The 22,238-nt window shown below is 36.6% G+C and overlaps 2 protein-coding genes across 3 annotated transcripts; both read right to left on the bottom strand.

Moving 5' to 3' along the window:
• Window positions 1-7,645: 7,645 nt before the first annotated feature.
• Window positions 7,646-11,418, bottom strand: LOC112282061 (uncharacterized). 2 transcript variants are annotated; one of them, XM_024519224.3, is made up of 11 exons: window positions 10,943-11,418; window positions 10,435-10,487; window positions 10,116-10,225; window positions 9,913-9,966; window positions 9,588-9,668; window positions 9,370-9,470; window positions 8,991-9,067; window positions 8,711-8,790; window positions 8,417-8,511; window positions 8,143-8,208; window positions 7,646-8,033 (listed from the first exon to the last, which is right to left on the bottom strand). In XM_024519224.3, the coding sequence occupies exons 3-11, from the start codon at window positions 10,185-10,187 to the stop codon at window positions 7,919-7,921; spliced, it is 741 nt and encodes a 246-aa protein (XP_024374992.1). In that variant the 5' UTR covers window positions 10,188-10,225; window positions 10,435-10,487; window positions 10,943-11,418; the 3' UTR covers window positions 7,646-7,918. The 2 variants fall into 2 exon arrangements, with proteins under 2 accessions (XP_024374992.1, XP_024374991.1); XM_024519223.3 differs by having other exon boundaries at window positions 10,116-10,199.
• Window positions 11,419-12,126: 708 nt separating this feature from the next.
• LOC112282963 (uncharacterized) lies at window positions 12,127-16,930 on the bottom strand. Its single transcript, XM_024521213.3, has 6 exons — window positions 16,344-16,930; window positions 15,621-15,903; window positions 15,107-15,465; window positions 14,315-14,723; window positions 13,498-14,213; window positions 12,127-13,310 (listed from the first exon to the last, which is right to left on the bottom strand). The coding sequence occupies exons 1-6, from the start codon at window positions 16,503-16,505 to the stop codon at window positions 12,354-12,356; spliced, it is 2,886 nt and encodes a 961-aa protein (XP_024376981.1). The 5' UTR covers window positions 16,506-16,930; the 3' UTR covers window positions 12,127-12,353.
• Between the last annotated feature and the right edge of the window lie 5,308 nt (window positions 16,931-22,238).

The raw sequence follows: 22,238 nt of genomic DNA, 5'->3' as shown, positions 1-22,238 counted from the left end.
AACCTTCTATGCCTAAACAAATAGATAAATAGAGTACACAAATTAGATCTTGGAAGATATACTAGAAGAAATTGTGATAGTTCATCATAATGACTAAGAAGAATATTGGACGTCCTTGGAGTTTGCTTATAATGATAGTATTCAAAAAAGTATCAATCATTTACTATTTTTTCTTAATACTAGTCAACATCTAATTATGCCAATAACTCTCTACCATCCCACTAACACCAACAACTCAAAAATAAAAGAATTTATACAAAAACTTACAATGGCCTTACAAGAAGCTGGGCTATGCTTCTTTACTACACAAAATCAACAAAAGTAGTATGCGGATAATCATTGATGTCGTAATCTAATAGGACTATGTAGTAAAAATATAATCAAAATTGAATTTTTAATTAATATCTAATTATCTTGATTCAATAATAATTCAAGATATCTAAACATGGCTTTTATAAAATTCTCTTAATTAATTTTTTTGTCTTAATAGTTAGTAGATTAAAGGTTGATTAGTAATTTTACCTTTTAGGCTATAGAGACTCTTTTATTACCTTAGAAAGACCATAAATTAATAAAATCAGGTTAAAAGAGGTAAATAATTAGCATGCTTGATACTAACGTTAAGTTGAAAATAAGATTGGACTAAAAAATTCCTAGGATAGATTAAATTGATATCTAGAGGTTGACTGTTTGAGAGATATGGTCAAAATCAAACCTCTAGCCACTAAAATGACAACCTAGGATAAAATAGGATTTTATTCAAAGATCAAAGATTAGGATTCAAGAGCTAGCTTAGAGCTTGTTTTAAAGATGTAAGGCTTATTTTTGTAGGATTTTTTTGAACTTAGCAAAGGTTGTTCAAAATCAAGGTTCATTTTGATAACTTCGGATTTATACAATACAAATATGGCTAGTACTCTCAGTTAATTTATAAAATTGGTATCACATCTATAGTTCAAAATTTGGTAGTGGTGGTTAATTAAGTGTACTAAGTATATGAAAAAATTTATAAAAATCTAATGGTGTGGTTAAGAGATATCTAGGTTTTGGTAAGAGAAGATATCAAAAGTTGGTAGTTTAGGATTGGATAGAATTTCTATGATATCTGAAGATCTAATAGTCAAATCAAGGTGAAATTTGGCATGGTATTAGAAGACTTGAAGATCAAGCTATAAATTAATTTTGAATTAAAGTTAACAATTAAAAAATGAGAAATCATTGCTAAAATATTTGCATCAACTTTTCAATTCGTAGCTAAGTAATATTAGTATGATTTTTGAATGTTATTTTCATGATTTGTAATTTGGATTGGAGTGAAGTTTTTTTTAGTACATAAAAGACTTATAGTGGGATTTTTATGAAAAAATTTGCTCCAATTGGATTTTTAGATTAGAAGCTACAACTTTCTTAAGCTTGTTGATTAGATTTAAAGTTGCAAAGAAAATTCAAAATTACCTAATTATAAAATTAACAAAGCAAGTGGAGTTTATGTATAGTTGAGATTATAAAGAAGAGTATTTTTGAGCACTTTGTATTAGATTTAAGTACTTTTTAATTATTATTATTATTTATTTATTTATTTATTTTAATAAGGATAAATCATAGTAAGATTCTTGAGTACTTATAAAACACAATCCCACCTTCCATAGCTAAATGCTCGATGCATTTTCCAATAAGACAATACATAATATGACATAGCTAATATAAGATCTTTTGGAAGGATGATCAAGTGTTACTCTCCAATAAAAACTTACCACTTACTATATTAACTCAAATCTGTAAATTAGCACCTCATTGGCTTGGATCTTTCCACATTTCTACAATAATTTCTCATATCACATATTGTTTCAAGCTTCCACCACATATTTGAGTCTATCCAATCTTCCTTGTTTTACAACTGAAGGAATTTCATACCAAGCCAAAGCACTTTTTAAATTGATACTAACCACCACTACTACTAGTTGTAGTTGATAACTAATATGAATATGAAATAGATAGCATTTTGAAACATTACTATCTTTGTTGTGGCAATGGACGTCCACAACTTTAGTACAAATTTTTTTAGAAAGGTTATCCTATCTACAATGCAATGTGAGAACTTATACAAATCCTCATTAATTACTAAGAGACAATTTGGAGATACTATCAGGAGAAAAATGAGGACATTTTATATTTATGGAAGAAAATTAATTGTAATAGGATATAGATAATATATTTGTATTGTTGGCACATAGAGATAGATAGTTGAAAGCATGTTTAAGAAGTTATGGAAGTTTTTAGAATTGACGCTAAATTACTAGATTATGTAGGATCTACTGTCGAATATTTTAAAAAGAGCTTGAGGTAATTATTTTAATGGAATCTACCATAGAACCTTTTAAAAAGGACTTAAGATAATTACGTAGATAGGATCCACGATAGAACCTTTTAGAAAGAACTTAAGGCAGTTATCTAAGTCAGATCTATCATCTAGGAACATCCTAGAAAGTCCAAGGTGGTAGAACAAAGTATGAATAGGATTGGCGAGGGTCTTTTGGGCACTTGGTTAGATATGGCTTAGGGCCTTTTCTCTGAGTAAATTTGATTTTGAACTTCTTGTTTAGTCCTATTCTATTCCATTTCCATTTACTCAGTTTTGTCTTATATATCTTATTTTTTTTTAATTCTATTTAATTTTATTCTAGTCCATTTTGTCTTATTTTGTCATGAGGTTTTATACTGCTATAGATTAGAACGATCTTAGACTCTCAAAGTAGGTCAATCTTATGCCAATACACCTCAAATATTGTTTTAGAATTAGATTCACTCATTCTGTTTCTTCATGACTTTAATGATGAAGAAGCCAAAGAAAGCTTTATATCTACCTTTAAAATCTTAAAAATGATTTTTTAAAATCTTGATATAAATTGAGTCTTTCTATCCAATATAATATCCTTCGATAATCCATAATAGCTATAAATATTGTTAAAAAAAACTTAATCATTTTTTTACTTGTAATAAATTTTTTATATGGTATAAAAAATTCCATCTCGATAAAAAATCTACTATCTCAAATATAAAATTATATGAACCTAAGACAGAAATCTCCATGATAAAATCCATAGAAAAAAAAATTTATAATTATTTTGGAATAGGTAATGGCTAAAAAAATCCATAAGATCAATGACAAGGAATTTTGAATCTTGAACAAATATCACATGATTGTACAAAGTCTTTGACTACCTTCTATATTTGAGGCCACTAAAAATCTCTTAAAATTAATTTCAAAGTCTTGTTATATCCAAAATGTCTAACTATTGAAAAGTCATGATAAGCTTGAAGAACATATATTCGTGCTTCATCTTTTAAAATGTATAATCATCCCTCAAAATAGAATAGATTATTTTAAACTTTGAATTTGAAAAAGATATGAGATTTGAAATAATTATTCTTAATATCATAAATAAGAAAATCAAAGGTCATACTTAATTGAATTAGCTTGAAAAAGATTGAATCAATAGTCAATATTGATTTTACCACTTAGAGGTCAAAATTGTTGTATTTCTACTTATCTTCTACAATTAGATACTTGGTGCATTCTAAAGCAAGAACACACATAATACAATAATGGTGATTGGACTCAAGGTGTCTTTAGATAATAATGACATTCTTAAAATAAATCCATGATTGCAAGAAGCTCTTAATTATGGATCTCATAGTTAATCTTGAATGCTGAAAATTTCTTAGAATAAAATGTTACTAAAAGGAAATTGTCATCTATTCCCATTTATGTCAAAACAACATCCATAGCAAAGTTTGATGCATTTATTTCCATGAAGAATGCCTTAAAAATTTTCTTTGATACAAAATTCGAGCAAAAATAAATGTTGTTTTTAAAACTTCATAAGATGCTTCAACTTTTTTACTCCACTCAAGTTTGTCTTTACATATTAGATATATAAGAAGAAGTGCAATTTGAAAAAATTTCTTGATAAAGATCTTATAAAAATTGAGAAATTTCAAAAAATATTATAAATTCTAATTATTTTTGGAATCTTTAATCTATAATAGTTTGGACCTTCTTTGGATCCATTTTAAGACCATTGTTTGAAATCATTGTGAGAATAAAATTCACTCTTCAACTCAATTACAAGATGGCATCAATTAAGAGCTACTTATATTTGGTGGTAAGAAGTGGAAGTAGTAAGAACAAGAACAAAAGAAGAAAAATACAAAAACAAATGAAATAAGTACAATCAAGCAATTGTATACTACAAAACTAGTTACAATCTGTTCATTGAATTTTTACCTAGTAAAAAATAAAAAATAAAAATAAAAATATATTTTTATATTGGTAATTTTTTATCTTTTTAATGGTATAAGAAAATTATAAATCCAATTTATTATGAATAAGTTTTGAAGGTTTAAAAATAATAAATAAAAAAATTAAGTAAATAATTTTTACTTCAAGGATAACTTGCTTAAGAGATCAAGAGTTTGAGCCTCACAAAGGCTCACAAGTAGTGTATATGGATATCTAAGAGAGGCCAAAAGGCCTTAGTCTTATCCTCCTAACTACCTTCAAGGTGCTACAATCTATATGGAACTTGTGCACTTTCTTTCTTATAAGAACTACATTAGCTATTGGTCCTCCTATTTTCTATTAGTAAAACCAATAATTTTGCATTTTTGACTTCACTATGGTATTTAAAAATATCCAATTAGCTTAGAAATCTTTTGAAAAATGGAGCCTTCAAATCTTGCTCCATTTTTTTCATAATAACTCTTGAAGTGATAAAATTCATTTGGTCTTAAAAATTATTCTAAAAATTCCTAAACAATTCAAAATAAATTCTTAAAAATTCCTATAATGGTTCTATAATGCTAATATCAGTTTAAAAGTATAATTTTTTATCTTTATTATTTTTTATAATAATAAAATTAATTTAAATCCATTATAAATCTTACTTTTTATATAAATAAATAAAAATACATGAGGTTCTTTTTCATGATTCTTCCAACTAATAACTAATATTTATAGTTTTTCTATAATTAATATATATAGATAGAAGACCAATAAAAATATTAAATTTAGTGAATAACCTTCAATATTTAATAATAAGTAAAAAATATTAAATCAACTAAGATAATTGCTTCCAAGACTTACTAAGACTATAATTCTACAATTAACATTCTAATTTTTTATTTGTATAAGATTTCTTTACTATTCACCATATATTGTGGTTCTAAATACTCTAAATATATCTTTTTATCCTAAAACAACTAGTGAGTTGATTTAATGACTCTCAATGATGTATCCTAAAATTTCAACTTGAGTAGTGTAAAATACACTTTTCCATCTTGCACCTTTTAGTTTTTGTAATACACAACAAACATGAATTTTATGCTTTTCTATGTTCTTAAAGTAGATTAAGATATTATCTAAATAATAGAAAACAAAAACTTCAAGAAGACATCATTCATTAGTTAATGCATTTTTAAGTCTAAAAGATATGATATTAAATTCAAAATGTCCATATTGAGTTCAAAATACAATTTCCATTCATCTCTTTTTTTAATGTACATTAGATTGTATGTTCCTTGTAGATCTATTTTTGTATAGTTCTTTACTTAATTAAATTGATTAAGAAGTCTTAAAATCAAATGTAAAAGATATTCATTCTTGATGGTTATCTTATTGAATCCTCAATAGCCCACACATATTTGTAGAGATTTGTCTTTTTTCTTCACAAGTAAAATAAGAGCCCCGGTTAGAGATTTTGAATGGTATATGAATTTTTCAGCCAAATTCTCATCAATATATTTTTTAAATAGAGCCAAGTTATTTTGTAATAGATTATAGATTAGTCTAAATGGTAATTGAGTTCTTTCGTAAAGATCAACCAAATAATTATAGTGACAATTTTTTAGAAGAATATCTATATTTTTTTTCAAAAATATCTTGATAAACTTGATATTAGTTTAGAATGCCATTTGAGATCTTTTTTTCATCAACAATAAGTGTGGCATATATAGCAAAAGTTGAGCCTTGTTTTGCAACTTGTATAAAAGCTCTTATATCTACAAATAATGATTTGGATGTATTGGTCTTTTTGGCTTCTTCTTGTTTAACAAAAACTTTGGCTAAACTATGGAAAAATTCAAAGTTATAAGAAATCTAATCTATTTTAAAATAATACTTATTTAGGTACAATAATCGTAAAATAATTGTATTAAAAAAATATCTAATCACATTAAATATTACTAAAATATTATGACGACTAATAGTTATATCTAAAAGAATAATTTTATATATAATATCTTTAGAAGATAAAAAATAACCATCTATTACTTTTATATGTATAAGTTTGATTTTCTTAACTAAATATGTATCTTGTTTTTTGACAAAGTCTTTGTCAATAAAAACAAGTTGTAGCTCCTAAATCTAATAAAGCTAAAACTTTGTGATTTTTTGATCCTAAACAAACTTCTATTATAAAACAAGATGAAGGATTTGAAGAGACAATAAGATCTTTACTAGGTATTATGAAAGTTCCCAACTATACGGTGTTATATAATAACATGGTCATTAAGTGAAAGATAAAAAATATTTTACTATAAAAGAGCCTAAATAATAATATATAATAAAAAAATATAGATAAATAATACATAAGTAGTAAAATCTATTATTATTAGAACTATTTTTTATAAAAATAGATTTTATTTATTTTTTAAAGCTATAAATAAAGAAAAATAAGACAAATTAGATAAATAATAAATATAGTTATATATAAAAAAAATTAAGAATTAATTTTGATATAAATTACCTCAAAAAATACAAGAATTGGTACCAAGAAAGAATTAATTACCAACCAAGGTCAAAATCAAACCTTAAAGCACAAAGTTGAGCACCTATAGTAATTTTGGAGTTTTTTATATACTATCTAATTAAGAACTACATGACAATATTCTATAGGACCTCCAACACATGTTGATTTTGCAAGACACATGTCTTAATTTGTAAAGCAAGTTTTTTATATGTACACCACATAGTTAACTTATTCTACAAGCTACCAATACGTGTGGCACATGGTTAACTTGTTGACCAAGTTTCTAACTTATCAATCAACTACAAATACATGTAAAGTCAAAACTGCATCTATGATGCTTCTAAGAAGCTTTTCTAAAAGATATTATGAAATTAATCTTCATTTATTTACTTCTACTTAATCATATAGATAATTATTAGACTAAATATGTATGTCCGTGATAGCAACATGATGTCAACTTGTTGGCCATATTTTCAATCTACCAATCAACTATAAATATATCTAAAATCAAACTTCTACATTTATAAAGCCCAAATCACAAGGCTATAAATGGCACCAAGATCAAAAGGAAACACCCAAAGCTGCACAGAAAACTGCCGCAAGAGGTATCAAGAATGGTGAGCCACTCACAATCACAGGAATCCCATTATATGCATACATCTGAGGGTTTGGGTAGCAGGAATAGGTCTACACAAAACAAGCCCTAAGCACAGGCAGCACCATGTGGATGGATGTCTGGAAGCAGCTGGTCTGAATATCCCTACCCCTAATACGAGCTCATGGGGTTTTGCGAAATCGCTCACCTTTCCCTTTGCAGCCATCCACCAAGCAAAGTCTAGAAGAAAGGATGTAAACTGCCAGATGCATCCTTCTCAGATTGCAATATCCCGTAATACAACGTGGCAAAAATACCTTGATACCGAATATGGTACAAGTGTTTTGATTATCTAACAAGTCTACTACCACGGGATCAACATGGACATTTCATAGCATCCACGCTTCCAAATTCTTTTCTACTGCACAAATCTCTATTAATATGACTAACCCAAGCAGGAAAACACCCAGAATATCCGCTTGCATGACTCGAGCCTGCGTCAACAGATCTCTAATCACTGAAGAGTCGAATTGCGTAATTGATGCTCCAGTATAGGCTTAACCTCCTGGTTCTGCATTAAAACTCTAAATAGATCTCGTGAAATACTCTTGATATCATGATCACTTGATCTGCAGCAAGTCAGTTAAGAAAAGTTTAATAAGCCGTTTACAAAATTGTTGACCAAGGTTGACATAATAAAACTCAAGATCAAAGATGAAGTTCGTGAAAGGTGCATACTTCATGAGAGCCATCAGCGTGTCGACAGTTCCTTCTACGGATGCGAGCTGCACTTGTGCTTCAGAACTGCACATAAAATAGCAAACACAGGATGTAGATCAGCTTGAAATACCAAAGATGTGGAGTGGTGGGTTCAGAAGTTGGTTCAGTTAAAGAATAGGTAGAAAATTGCAGGAGTTATGCATAAAGTAGTCTTTTTAGGTAATTTCATTGGTCTGATTCATAAATGCATTCAACAAACATTAGGAATTACGAAAGGAAGTATTTCTGATACCTGGATCCACATAACATGCCAAGACCTAGTAATCCACGCACGCAGATCTCAGCTGAAGCTCCCTGGATGACCTTTGCTAACTGTTCAACTGCCCCCTGTTCACTTCCTCATTAGTGGCTCTCAAAACAAGCGGGACAATTGTACTATTGTAGAAGTAGGTCGTGAATATTTCCGGCTTTTCATTAGACACTGCTATAACGCAGCGCCAACCTGTCACCGCTCTAAGGATCTAGGCTACTCAAACTTCTCCATCCTTTCGATTAACGCAGCACGAGATAGAACTTGAATTATTACCTTGAGAAACAGACTGTTACGTATGTCAGGATGAGAAGACAAAGCACAGAGTGCATCTACAATTTCCTCTTTCACATTGGCTGCGTGACAACGTTATTGTAGTCAGAATGCTGAGGCAATGAAGAAATGATTCAAATTAGTGGCAACTGCAATCAGGACTCGAGTTCAGAATTGATGGCTTGTGAGGAGCAAAACTATGAATTACAGAGCGAATTCGTCGAAAGCAATTGACAACTAGCTTAATAAAAACCATCAAGCTGGATTTAGAGCAAACGATCACCATCACTGGCACTACACAAACTGGAGATGATAGCATTCTCAGCGTCAGCTTCTTGCAAAACCAATAAGCCTTCCACACTGCACAACATTCAAGAATACTCGTTTGGATCAGTGTAGAGGATGCAGATATGATTTTATACCAGAGATTTCAAGCATATTCTGCTGGAATATGCTTAGAGGTATAGATGCTAAGTAACATGCTGATTAAATGAAACGCTTATGAAGAGCTATTCAATCAAAGATCAAAACTTATACTGTCACTTTAAAATAGAAAAGATTCTTAAAATGCCTCCAAACCAGTTTGGATTTTGAAGCGCAAACATATTACAAAAACAATAGAACTGCAAATGCAAAGGTGATGACAATAGAACAGAAAGTACCTCTGCGCTAGTACGCTTATGCCTGCTGCTGCATTAAGTTGAAGACCTTCATCAAAAGGGCTTTCACCATCTCCTTTTAGGCACTGCACTAATCCCTCACCCTTCCCCACACATTCCAAACATAAAGATCAGAGATTCTTTCGGACCGTTGTTGGTTTGAAAATTTTCAATACAAACATTCGTTGGTTCAAACAACGAAGTAGAGTCACTAAACTCACCAGCATCGGCGTCTTCGCAGCTGCCAGATAAAGAGAGGGATCGGCAGTCATGATGGAGGTCAACGCTGCACATGCATTCCTCTACGCAAAAACAACCGCAGTTTCCTTATATTAAGTAGTAAACTGCAACCGTGTAGTCGTACATGACACAGAACAAAATGAAAGAGCAAGCCTTACAAAAGCTGCGTGCTGAGTGGGTATAAACATGTCAAACTGTGAGTGATTTCCACGAGGAGACAGAGATAAGAAGGGATTTGGCAGGATTTCAACGTGAAGAAATCAGAGAAACATAAAAGGGTTTAGAATGCGTCGGTCTGCAACGCACCTGCACGTGAACAGAAAGAGATATGTCCTGTAAAAGCGGAACTAAGTGTGGTATCTGTGCGAAATCAAACCAGTACGAAGTCAACTAAAAATTATATGCAGTCAGCTTCACAATATCCAAAAAATTACCAATCCAATTTGGACGACCTTAAGAAATGATGTCATATGCATAGCTCATAGAAATACGAAAGTGGGAATGCTTACAGCCGCTTCAAGTGAAGGTACTGCATCAGGCAAGGTAGCCAGCATAACAATCGATGCTGCAGCTTTGGCCATCACCAGGTGATCCTGCTACACCAAAAGGTCGTTTTAAGCTGCAAAACTTATGCGGTAAGCGAAGTTGATCCACAACTACAGAGTATATTATTTGCAACTATAATAATATAAACTCGCAGCTGCAAACTTCTTTCTCTGGGAAGGTGCTGAATTAAAAATAAAAGGTGTAAACAACTTCGAATTGGACTAAGAAGCGAATCTGGTGGATAGCGGCATACGTAAGAATATGTGACGCATTACTACATACCCCAGTCTCCAAATTAGCTATCTCCTTCTGGATTTCTTGACGGACATCTTTAGCTGCAGAAAATTTTTGAAAAACGTCACTTACTACTGGTGCCACCAAAGACTCCAAATGCAATGCGTAAAAAACTCAAATGCAACATTTTACTATAATATTCAGTCTCGTCACTCCAAGAATGGCCTAATTTTTCTACTATTCCAGACAATTGGATATCACGTTCGTTTTCAGAGACACAATCCTCTGTGATGAAGAGATACAGATTTGCTAGCAAGGAATTCATGATATATACAGCTCAGGCTAAAAGATAAACAAGCTATCCAACTATATTCCCCACAGTTCAGTTAATGATTTTGAATAGAAAGTCTGAGACTTAATCAAGCACAAGAGGGTGATATTCACATATGTAAATTCAACAGACACACTCCACATTTGTAAATTGAGTCAACCAGCAAATCCACAGCCCCAGATTCACTGCAAAGACACACTAATCCAAGAGCATGAAGGAACTTACGAGGAGCAGGAGTCGCATTAGAAGGAGCAGAATGCGTAGAAGCTGCAGCAGGTGGCCGCGGCGCTGCAGAGATTGGCGCTACTGGCATTGCCGCTGTCATAGCTAGCACGGAGAAGATAGGCAGATAAAAGGAAACAAATCGCGGTCGAAGCTAGACGCACAACACTGCCGCGACGAATATTCTCAAACTAGTAAAACTTCACACACCCTTCCTTAAGGACACTTAGCAACCTAACCATACAACAAAAAAATGTAGGCCAACCTTCACAATAAAATGTCCAAAAATCTCCAAAAATGCTAACGAAAATGTGTAAAGAGAAAGCAGATTCCTAACTGCAGCGAGAAACAGAAGTGATCTAGCATAGCTTAAAAAAATTCGGGAGAAACCGTCCAAATAGAACCGACTCAACACAATCTATACTCCCATTCGAAGCAGTTCAAATAGTATTCAATAGAGACAAATCGCTGACTGCTTTGGATAAAGGTGCAGTGACTCCTGGGAAGCAATCGTGTTTATTGGAATTTAGGGCAGAAGGTCCATTTCCACGGATTCATGACATGATTTCACCTATGACCGCCACGGTAACGCCTAAATCCATTTTCAGTAATTGATGTGTCCTATGAGCGTGCCATAGGGAGGACTCGGTAGTAAGGTGAGCAGGGAATTGGGAGGCTGGAAATTGTTTCTAGCAGCTGAGTAAATGACAACTGTTTATTGTGTTAACCTGAATATCACATCATATTAAGAAATTTCAAGGATTCATGAATGTGTTGACTTGATGGATACCTGAGGATTGATTCAAGTATTAAAAATGGAATAAAAACGATAGAAAAATGTTTAGTATTTGGTCGAGAAAACAAACTTCCAAACAAAGTTTCATGTATTTCTTTTAGTTCTGAGGGTATCTACGCGTTTAGAATACCATTTGGCACTGCAACTGCAGGGTTACAATTACAAGTCCGCTCTGTGCATGATCGGTTGTCAGGTGTCTCTGATCAGTGGGAATACATTTCTCCAGTACGGAACATACTAAATCAAAAGTAATCAGAGTATCGTCGAGCCATATGAGTCAAAAATTAATATGGAACTGCATAAAATAGTACAATGTAAGTGAGAACAGCACAAACCAGAAAAACAAAAGACCATGTCATCACGGTTGCATAGCCATCAAAACAAGGAAATATAGAGGTTCAGCAACATAGGGAAGAGATTTCCCAGAAATAAATTGATGTCAAAAAATAAGTTATCACTTCTAGGCCACAGAGCCGTGGATCAAGGTTCTTCAAACAGACTTGAATGTAAACTTTGTTCTCTGGGGCATGGGCACTAAAACTGCCATACTAAAGAGAATTGTATAGCTACTTTTTACATAAGACATACTTTTGATAAAAGACGGGAAGGGAGGACCCATCAAGTGGGTACGAGAAAGTAATCCGGTGGGCTTTGCAGTGACCTTGCAAGGACCATGCTGATAGGGACAGCAATTACGACGCATAGGGAACCCCTTAGAACTAATTCAGCAATAGATGAAATTCTTGCGCAACCGCTCCTTGCACAACGCACCAATGCTGTGTTGCTCCACCACCTACCTGATACATCTTCATCTTCCCAGACTTCATTTTCACCTACACAGGCCTCGCTGCCTTGGCTGATGTTCGTCGAGATAACAACTTCCTGCTCAAGTGACATACTCCTTTTCGCCTCGTTAGGTTGATCATCTGTAGTCCGGCTCACATCCAGGTCTAGGTCCCATTCTTGTGCTTTCTGTGCAGACCATTTGCGCTGAGACTCTGTGAGTGACGCGCAAGCCATATTGGTGTTAACGCTACCAGCTGATGTTCCAAGCGATCTTGTGATCTGGTGGCGTAGATCATCATCCTCCACTTGGACGCGTGATTGTTCGACAAGCTCAGGGAATTTAGAATGCTCTGAGTCACTAGACAAAGAAGAGTCTGCATTCTTTCCAGGAGATGCAGCAGTGATATTATGGACCTTCCTAGGTAAGGCGAAGGTCTCATGGATCTCCGTATGCCGTTCTTCAACTTCTTCTTCACTACTCTCCTCCGTGGCAGACTCGTCAGACGCAATAGGATTGTCTCTTACACTCCAACCTGAGTCACTAGAGCTTTCAACATCCATGTCTGCATCGTCATTGAAGTCGATCCTCTTACCTGTTCCATCGGCAATCCTTCTTACACCTTCGCTATTGACGTCAGTCGTCTTATCCATCCCGTCGTCAATCCCTCGAACATCCTCTTGACCCACTTCATCGCCCGGGCTTGACAATTGCGACTGCAGTGACAGTACTAATCGCCGCGGAGTGGTGTATGGCAAAAAATCCGCTGTGGTGATCAGGACTCTTGGCTTCTGCAAGACACGAAATAGTTTAAACAATTTTTACGATCTGAACTCTTTCGACGTGAACTCGGATCAAACTGTAAAACCTCTGCCGTAAGAAGTTTACTTAAAAGAAATACCAGGTACTACTGCAAGTGACCCCATAACCAGTTTAAGTGTCTGAAAAGAAAGCACAGAGTTATCGTGAACTAATTACCAGGGCACTATATCCGTCTTCTGGGTTGCTGGAAAAGTCATCAAGTTTCATGTACTGTGCATGAGAAACCCCTTCGTTCAGGTCATAGGCATTGGGGTGTCCAGTGGTTAATCCTTGTGAAAAACCCGTGTGGGATATCTGTTTATGCTCCAACAAATCAACAACCTTCCCAGTCATGGTATTCCTGCCGCAGCCCTTGATGTCGAGTGCTGCAGAGCTATTAGCGTCAGAGTAGCCACTTTGCATGCCTTTGTGTGAAACTATGTTGCTTTGTACACTATCTGCAATAAACTCAGGTGTCTCGGGATCTGGCCTAAAAAGCCCCATTGAAGTCGGCAATCTTGAATTGCATCGGGAGCGTGCCTCACTCTTGCCACACAATTCCCCATCTAACTCAGCTGAATTTCTGTACAGAATCTCCTCACCCTCTGCCATGAGGTCTCCTTCCGCCTCTCCAAATGATCGGGTGATGAGTGTCTCAAAGGGACTGAAACGAGATTCAATTTTCCCCTTAGGGTGATCCCGTTTGATAGTCGCTGGAGTAAACTCATTATCGTCGAGAGGTGCTTTCTCAATCCGTTGGTTTCCTCCTGAAGCTTTGTCACCTACCAGTTTGTCATAGAAAGGTGGGGCAGGTACATGATACGCTGACATGCATTTACGAGATACTGGGGTAGCACCATCTAGAACTGAAGAAGGTACATTCTCCTTACCCGCTGAACAAATAAACAAGCCGTCAAGTTATATTCAAGTCCTCAGATAGTTATCAAAGCAAAGGTGACAATAGGACAGCAACAAGGAATGAACTGAAACTTACAGAATGTAACGTGATTGTTGTTCACTCCCACAGCGAAGGGCGGGGCTGGTGAGCGAGGAGCATGGTCATCAAACTTCGTCGGAAACATAAGGGGGCGCTTCATCCTGCCAGTGGAATCAGTATGAGAGGTCAAAGAAGGGGCAGAGGCTGCAGAGTCGCAAGCATCAGGGGGAGGCGTGTAAGATGACAGGTTGTACGTATCCTGCGAGCTTGGGCTATAATTATTTGAACTCCAATTTCTTCGCTGGGGTGTCTCCTTGGTAGAATCAAAAGATTTGGAACCCCGGTAATCCCCATGATCTTCTTCCTTGACGGCCTCCCCATTCATGAGCATTTTGGCGGTTTGCAGAGCTTCCCAAACTGCAGTGCGGACGTGAGGAATTCTGTCGTGCTTACAATTCTCTAAAACCTGAAATCCACAACGAAAGGGCATTGCAGGTCAGTTCCAAAATGCGAATTTTTTGAAGTAAAGTTCAGCGAAGGAGATAGAGACGCTACTAATGCACGTAGTAACGCCCCGAGCAGCGCCGAGGGTCTGAAAATAGCATTGTCTTTCATCGTTGTTGACGCGGGTAGCGTCCTCGTCTTACAAAGGAGATCACATTACTTAAGGGGAGATTTAAGTGAAAGGCGAATCGCGATTCAGACCCGCGTCAGACTCGGTACGATTGTCATGTTACAAATGCTATTTGAAAAGCCACACCTGATCAAAAACGGCATAAAACGTAATGAATCAATAAATTCGGGGAGTCAAAGCTACCTACACTTCATTCAGCTGGAAGGAACACCAACCTGAGTTATTGAGTGGAATTCCAAGGCTAGGGTCTCTCGGTCAACGATGGCTAAGACGGCCTGCGCCATCTTTGCCGCACACTTTCGTTGCTGCCAAGAATAAGTACTGACACTTAAAACCTCTTCCGCAGCATGAAGCAAGCAAGCTCCGTACACATTCAGGGTTCCAGGATTCATGGTCGCTAACGAACGCGCAAGCTGCATGTGGGCGACTGTCCGAGTAGATTTGTCACCCAAGGCTGTAGTGGTCCGGTGGCAAACCTCGCTGACTAAGTCGGCCGGGGCATGCTTCCACTTCTCAGACTCTACCAATGCTTGCATACATGTTGCCGACCCCGCTGCTACGTGCTCCAGCTTGCCTACATCACCCGAAGCGACTTCAATGTTTCACATCCAAGTCATCCAAATCATATAGTGTTAATAGAGAACATTTCCACAGATTATTTCGTTGTAATGCTAAATTAAGACTACTCTTTCGAACGCTACGAGACCAAATGAGCTAGCCGAAATTTACCTGCTAGAAGGTCCACTAAGGGTCGGGACACCTCCTTCAGGATTTCCTCAGCCTCTGCTTCACTAGTATCCGGATCTATTGTATATCGAATGAGTGCAGCAGCCACTTTGGCGCAAGCTTGGTGCAGCTGTGGTGAACTCCCACTTGCAGATAAGGACCGAGTCAAGGTTGTCATAACCTTGCCAAATTGCGGAATGATGAGCTTCCCGTGCACGCGTGCAACTTCTTCATACAGTGATATGGCGTACGACCGCGAGCCTCCGGTGTCCTTGGACTCAGACACCTATCATTCAAACCCTAAAATTTCAGACAAGCCTCATTGCACTAGCACACTTTACTTGGCTGCAATTTCGATTACCTTTGCGCAAATTATAAATTGATAATAAGGAGGTACACCTAGAAAAAACGTTGAATCTAAACGAGTGACTAATGCAGAGCGATTGTTCTACTACAACTGTGCAGACGAATGGATGCGTTCACTTCGACCAACCCGTTCCAAACATTGTGGATTCTACAGGACATACAGATTACGATAAAAAAAATCATGCGAGTCATTTCGCTACTTGTTATAAACATCATTTAAGGCAGCGGAAATGGAGTATACACATTGGCCTCGAAGCTTTCGCCTCCTATTTCTAAAGAATGTGAAAATAATTGCACAGAGATCGGTAGTGTGACATTATAATGGATGACAATGAATGCAAGGTTAACAATAGGGCGTACCTGGGCCAGGAACCGAGGGACAGAACCAGGATCCAAATTCTCCACGTATTGTTTCAGCGCGAACAAGGCCACACGGCGACTGTCTCCGTCTTTATCAAGTCTGGCAAGATCCTGCCTCACCAGGGGACTCATGTACCCAGCGGTACACTCTTCTGCCCTCATCGTGACGGCTAGGAAGACGATGCAATGAAACACACACTTGATACCTCACTACGAACAAAACCCGGTCTCGAGGCACATTAAAGCATAAATTCTCCTAAGCATTCAAGTTTTATAACCTCGAAGCTGCACAAGCCAACCCCAATGTACACCTCCCTTACTTCACCATTTGAGCTAAACGGCAGTGCAGCACGAAGCGAATATGGATAGAGCTATCTAAGCGTACACTATCAAGGAGAGCAGCGATACCGAGGTGCAACTCGTTGCTTTTAGAGACAACTCTTACACCAAATCATCAACCCACACCCGGAAACAATCCCCAAGGAACAAATGCAGTCGCATCTTACGACACAAACTTTGCCGGCTCTAAGCAAACAACTCCCAGAGCTTAACCGCGGCGCACCACCCGCGCATACATTAGAGCGACAGAAAGAGGGGGAGAAGGAATGGAGTAGGCGAGGAGCCGTTGGGGAACGAAACCAAAACCAATCAGGAATGCGGAAAAATTGAATGGAAGAAAGTTGCGAAATACAGTGGAAAAAAGAGCGGAGGAGAGTAAATCGAACCGTGGAATCAAGAAAGAAGATGAACCGTTAAAAACGATGCATCGGAGAGGAGAAGATGCAGTAAAAAAGAAACGGCGGGGAGACTCGCCATATCCAGCAGAGGGTTTGACGATACGAGCAGGGCCAGTGACGAGAAGGACGAAGGCCCTCGACAACACGGTCCTCGTATACAGAAGCGTATGGTGATGTCGTATACGGATTTTAAAATAGCTGGGTCCATTACTTGCACCCCTGTCACAACTGAAAAGACATCGTTTAACTTTGTGTACAAGATCGACAGAATGATAAGCATGTCCATCTTCAGTCTCATTGGCTCAGGTTATCGAAGTTCAAATAAGCCAGAGATGTTGCAAAAAACACCATACATATCTAACAAAATAGTGCAATAGAATTAAGGAGTTGTTAAAGCCACACCCCAATTTTATTAACGCCACACCCCCTTGCCATCTCATGATTCATTTAGTCCCTAACCCTTGTCCTTGTCCCCCCATTTCCATTCCTAAACCCCATCTCTACTTTGTCCCATCCCTGTTTTTATTACAGCAATTACTAATGTACAATAATCTTTTTGGTACATTGTACAACTTATTTATCATTTTGTTTGTTCATAAAACTCAAATTTTCTAAATAAAACTTAAAAATGTTGCTTGTATTGAAGAAGAACAACTTGAGTAGGTTGGTCCATAGAAAACTTATATAATGAATCTTCATTATTGTTCTCAATTTTATTGAAGCAACTCTCTCTTTCTCTCTCTCTCTCTCTCTCTCTTTCTCTCTCTCTATGTATATATATATATGAATTAATATTGTGTATAAGATTTTAATATTTAGACTCCAAAAATTATAATTTAATTAGAAGAAACTTTTGAAGACCTATATTAAATGCTTTCTTTTCAAGTTATATTCCAAATCCAAAATAATTGGTTGAACTAATTTTTAATGAATTTTTAATAACTTCTTAGTTGAATAGTTTTCTTTCATGTGGATAAAGTGTTTATTACTAAAAAAAACTATATGAAAAAGTCTCAAATTGTTAGGGACATAGTCTTTAGAACTTTCTAGAGACAAGTTTCTAGAACCTTCTAGAAGCAAGTCTTTGGAACCATCTAGAAGCTTCCTAGTTGGTGGAAGTTACTTGAGAAGTTTCTTAAATAGGAGTATATATTGGAATCAAGGCTGAAGAGTTCTTCAGTCTCGACAATACATCTCTTGGAGCTCTAGCTCACCTCTCTGGTATTGTTCTTGTATTCATCTGATTAATCTAGTTCTTATTAGTTCTTCTTGAACTTCTTGTTAGATCTCGAGCTTGTATTTCTATGACCGTGACAATTTCTGTGTCTATGATAGTTTGTGTGTGAATGAACTCACCTCAGATATTAGAGCTAGTTTCTTCCTCATTAGAGTGTGGATTATCCCTCTACTTCAAGGTGTACTAGCATTTTAGAGGTTGCGGATTACCCTCCTCTAAACTGATACTTCTTTTGTTACAATATTGAAGTCTTATTCTTCTTGGAGAGAGTGGATTACCCTCCTCTAAACTGATACTTCTTTTGTTACAATATTGGAGTCTTATTCTTCTTGGAGAAAGTGGATTACCCCTTTTCTTGAAGCTCTTAAGGCGTTTTAGAGGTTGCGGAGTACCCTCCTCTAAACCAATATTGTCTTCTTGTAGAGTCATTTTTGTCCTTCTCTTAGAATGGCCGGAGGCCAAGACATTAGTATGACGAAAAGTTCGGAGTCCAAGTTGGATGCTATCATGAATGCCCTTGCTCTGTTATCACAAAGAACTATAGAGATTGAAGGAGTCATGATAAGGCTTCATAATGATGGAGCATTTGGGATGGCACAATCTAAGTTGTACCAGCCTCAAACTTCTGCACTTGGAGAAGCAACTTTGCCTCAGGTTTGACAAGCACCACTGGTTCTACAACATAAAGAGCCCTGAGTTAGCCTTCTAGACAAGTTTGATGGTACGCATTCCAAGTTTTGAGGATTCGTCAATTAAATCAGGTTGATAACAGTTTTACAGCCCGAACGCTATCCAATGAAGGAGTCACGTGTTGGGCTTGTTGGAACCTTACTTACAGGGCAAGTTCTATCATGGTTTGCTCTTTTGTTTGAGAAACGATCGTCGATACTAAACAACTTTGAAACCTTTTTGGAGGTGTTTGCGGAAGCATTTGGTGAACACGACAAGGTTTGATGGGCTACAACAAAGATTCGATCACTATGACAAGGAATGTACTCTACATCAGTCTATGCATCAAATTTTAGGCAATTAGCATGCGACATTAATTGGGACGAAGAAGCATTGATGAGTCAATTCTATTGGGATTTAAGGGACAATGTGAAGGATTTGTTGTTTACTCTTCCTGATCCGCGAACGCTCAAAGAAGCTATTAGCCAAGTTGTAAAGTACAATAATCACCTATTCCAACGTCGCTAAGACCAAGGCTCAAGACAACATACGGTTTGTCACGCCTCAACTATGTCGGCAAGCAGCATGAATTCACATTCAGAGGTAGAAGACATGCAAATTGATACGATACGTGTCAAATTCCTTACTTTAAAAGAAAAAAAGCGACATATGGAAGAAGGTCTATGCTTATATTATGGTGAAGAAGGCCACAAAGTTGGAAACTGCCTCAAGAAGCAAAATTGACGCATTGTCAAGACCAAGGGTGCGTTTGCTCAGGAAAACGAGGATACCCAGCCACAATAGGAACCGTGCGGCTGGACAGTGAAATATCGCAACAACAACCAAGTTCCTTTCTTTTCGCTCAACCTGCCCTTTGTTTTACAATCCTTTTATTTATTGGCCCTCAAAAACTGACAACCTTAGCATTATTAGATTCATGAGCATCTGCTTATTTCTTAGACGAAGAATTTGTGAAGCGTCATAAGATCCCTTTAGTACAAAAATCCAAACTTATTCACGTTGAGGTCATAAATGGGTGACCTTTATTGTCTGGTAGTGTCACCCATGAATCAAAACCTATAGAAGTAACGTTTAAGAGCTATAGTAGTCATATTATTTTTAATATTATTAGAACCACATCAAATCCTATTATTCTTGGTCTTTCTTGGTTGAAAAAGCATAATCCATCCATAGATTGGAGGTTGCGAAAGATGACCTTTCCCACAAAACCATCCAAGAGCAAGCTTAGTAGAAAATCCCGAATAGAGAAATCTTTATTTATTGGAGCAAGAGCGTTTGTAAGATCGTCCAAGGAAGGCACACCATTTGTCATTTATATGGCTCCAACTACCAGAGAGAAGATCTCGACAGCAAATATACCAGAGCAATATAAAGATTTTAAAGACGTGTTTCAAAAGAAGAATGCTGACATGCTATCGGAATACCGACCATATGATTGTGCCATACACTTGCAAGAAGGAGCACAACCGCCTTTTGGCCCAATCTACAATCTATCGCAGACGGAGTTGGCGGAGTTGCGAAAGTACATTGATGAGAATCTAGCCAAGAACTTCATCCGTCATTCAAAATCGTCAGTTGGGGCACCCATCTTATTTGTGAAGAAGAAAGATGGCTCGTTGCAGATGTGCGTGGACTATCGAGGCCTCAACAAGATAACAAAGAAGAATCGTTACCCGTTACCCTTGATTTTTGGTCTCTTAGAACAACTTGGATGTGCAAGGATCTTTACAAAAATTGATCTAAGGGGAGCTTACAACCTTGTATTAATCAAGGAAGGAGATGAGTGGAAGACAGCGTTCCGTACAAGGTATGGCCATTTTGAGTATAATGTCATGCCCTTAGGTCTTACCAATGCTCCAATGATCTTTCAATATATGATGAATGATATTTTTTGAGAGCACCTTGACGATTTGGTTGTCATCTACTTGGATGATATTTTGATATTTTCCAAAAATGAGGAAGAGCATGAAAAGCATGTTCGTTTGATCTTGGACTATATGCCAAGTTAGAAAAGTATTTATTTTTCCAAATGGAGATGGAGTTTTTGGAGTTCGTTACGACTACGAAAGGCTTGAAGATGGATCCCAAGAAGGTAGAAGCAATCGTGTCTTGGGAGGTTCCGAAGACGGTTAGAGACGTATAATGCTTTCTTGGTTTTGCTAACTTCTATCGGATCTTCATCAAGAATTACTCTCAAGTTGTTGCTCCTCTCACTCGGTTGACATGCAAGGATAAGCTAGAATGGGGACCTCTAGTAGAGAAGGCGGTTCAAGACCTGAAGACGATATTTACTATAGCTCCAATCTTGGTACATCTAGACTTTACAAAGGCCTTCTATTTAGAAATTGATGCTTCGAATTTTACTTTGAAAGCTGTACTTTCACAAATGGGAGAAGACAAGAAGCTCCATCCGATTGCATTCTATTCTCAAAAGTTCTCTATTGCTGAAATCAATTATAAGATCCATGATAAAGAACTTCTTACTATAGTGGATTCTTTCCAAAAATAGCATCACTTTCTTGAAGGAGCTGCACACCCAGTGATCGTATACATGGATCACAAGAATTTGGAGTATTTCATGTCAGTTCGAGTTCTAAATCGATGTCAAGCTTGGTGGAGTATGTTGCTATCTAGGTTCGATTTTGTTATCACTTATCGACCTAGAAAGCAGCAAGGACTATCCGATGCCTTATCGAGGAGATCGTATCTTATACCCAAGGCTAGAGAAGCAGCGTTTGATCAACAATGTACGACGTTGTTGAAGCCAGAGCAATTTTGGCTTTGCGCTACTATTGTGCCAATTAATGCTGACTTCCTGAAGCAAGTATGTGCCGTGACCATTGAAGATTCAGTAGCCATTGATATCAAGCAGCGTGCCAATAACGACAAGTTCAAAGTGGAGGGAGATCTTTTATACTTTGAGGAGTGATTGTATATTCCAAAAGGTCCAACATGACTCCGAGTTTTTCAATCTCGCCACGATTTTCCAGTTGCCGGACATTTTGGATTCAACAAGACCTTGGAGCTTATTTCTCGAGATTTTTGGTGGCCCCAAATGTGGAAGGATGTAAAAGATTTTGTCCTCTCTTGTGATATTTGTTTAAGATCCAAGAATCCTCGGCATCGCCCTTATGGACTTCTATAGCCATTGTCGATTCCACGTTGACCATGGTCTTCAGTTTCCATGGGCTTCATCACGGACCTGCCATCATTGAACTCATTTGACAACAT

Source organism: Physcomitrium patens, chromosome 5 (assembly GCF_059467195.1).
Source record: "Physcomitrium patens ecotype Gransden chromosome 5, ASM5946719v1, whole genome shotgun sequence".
Lineage (NCBI taxonomy): Eukaryota > Viridiplantae > Streptophyta > Bryopsida > Funariales > Funariaceae > Physcomitrium > Physcomitrium patens.
The sequence above is the reverse complement of the archived record's forward strand: the minus strand, read 5'-3'. Positions and strand labels throughout refer to the sequence as shown.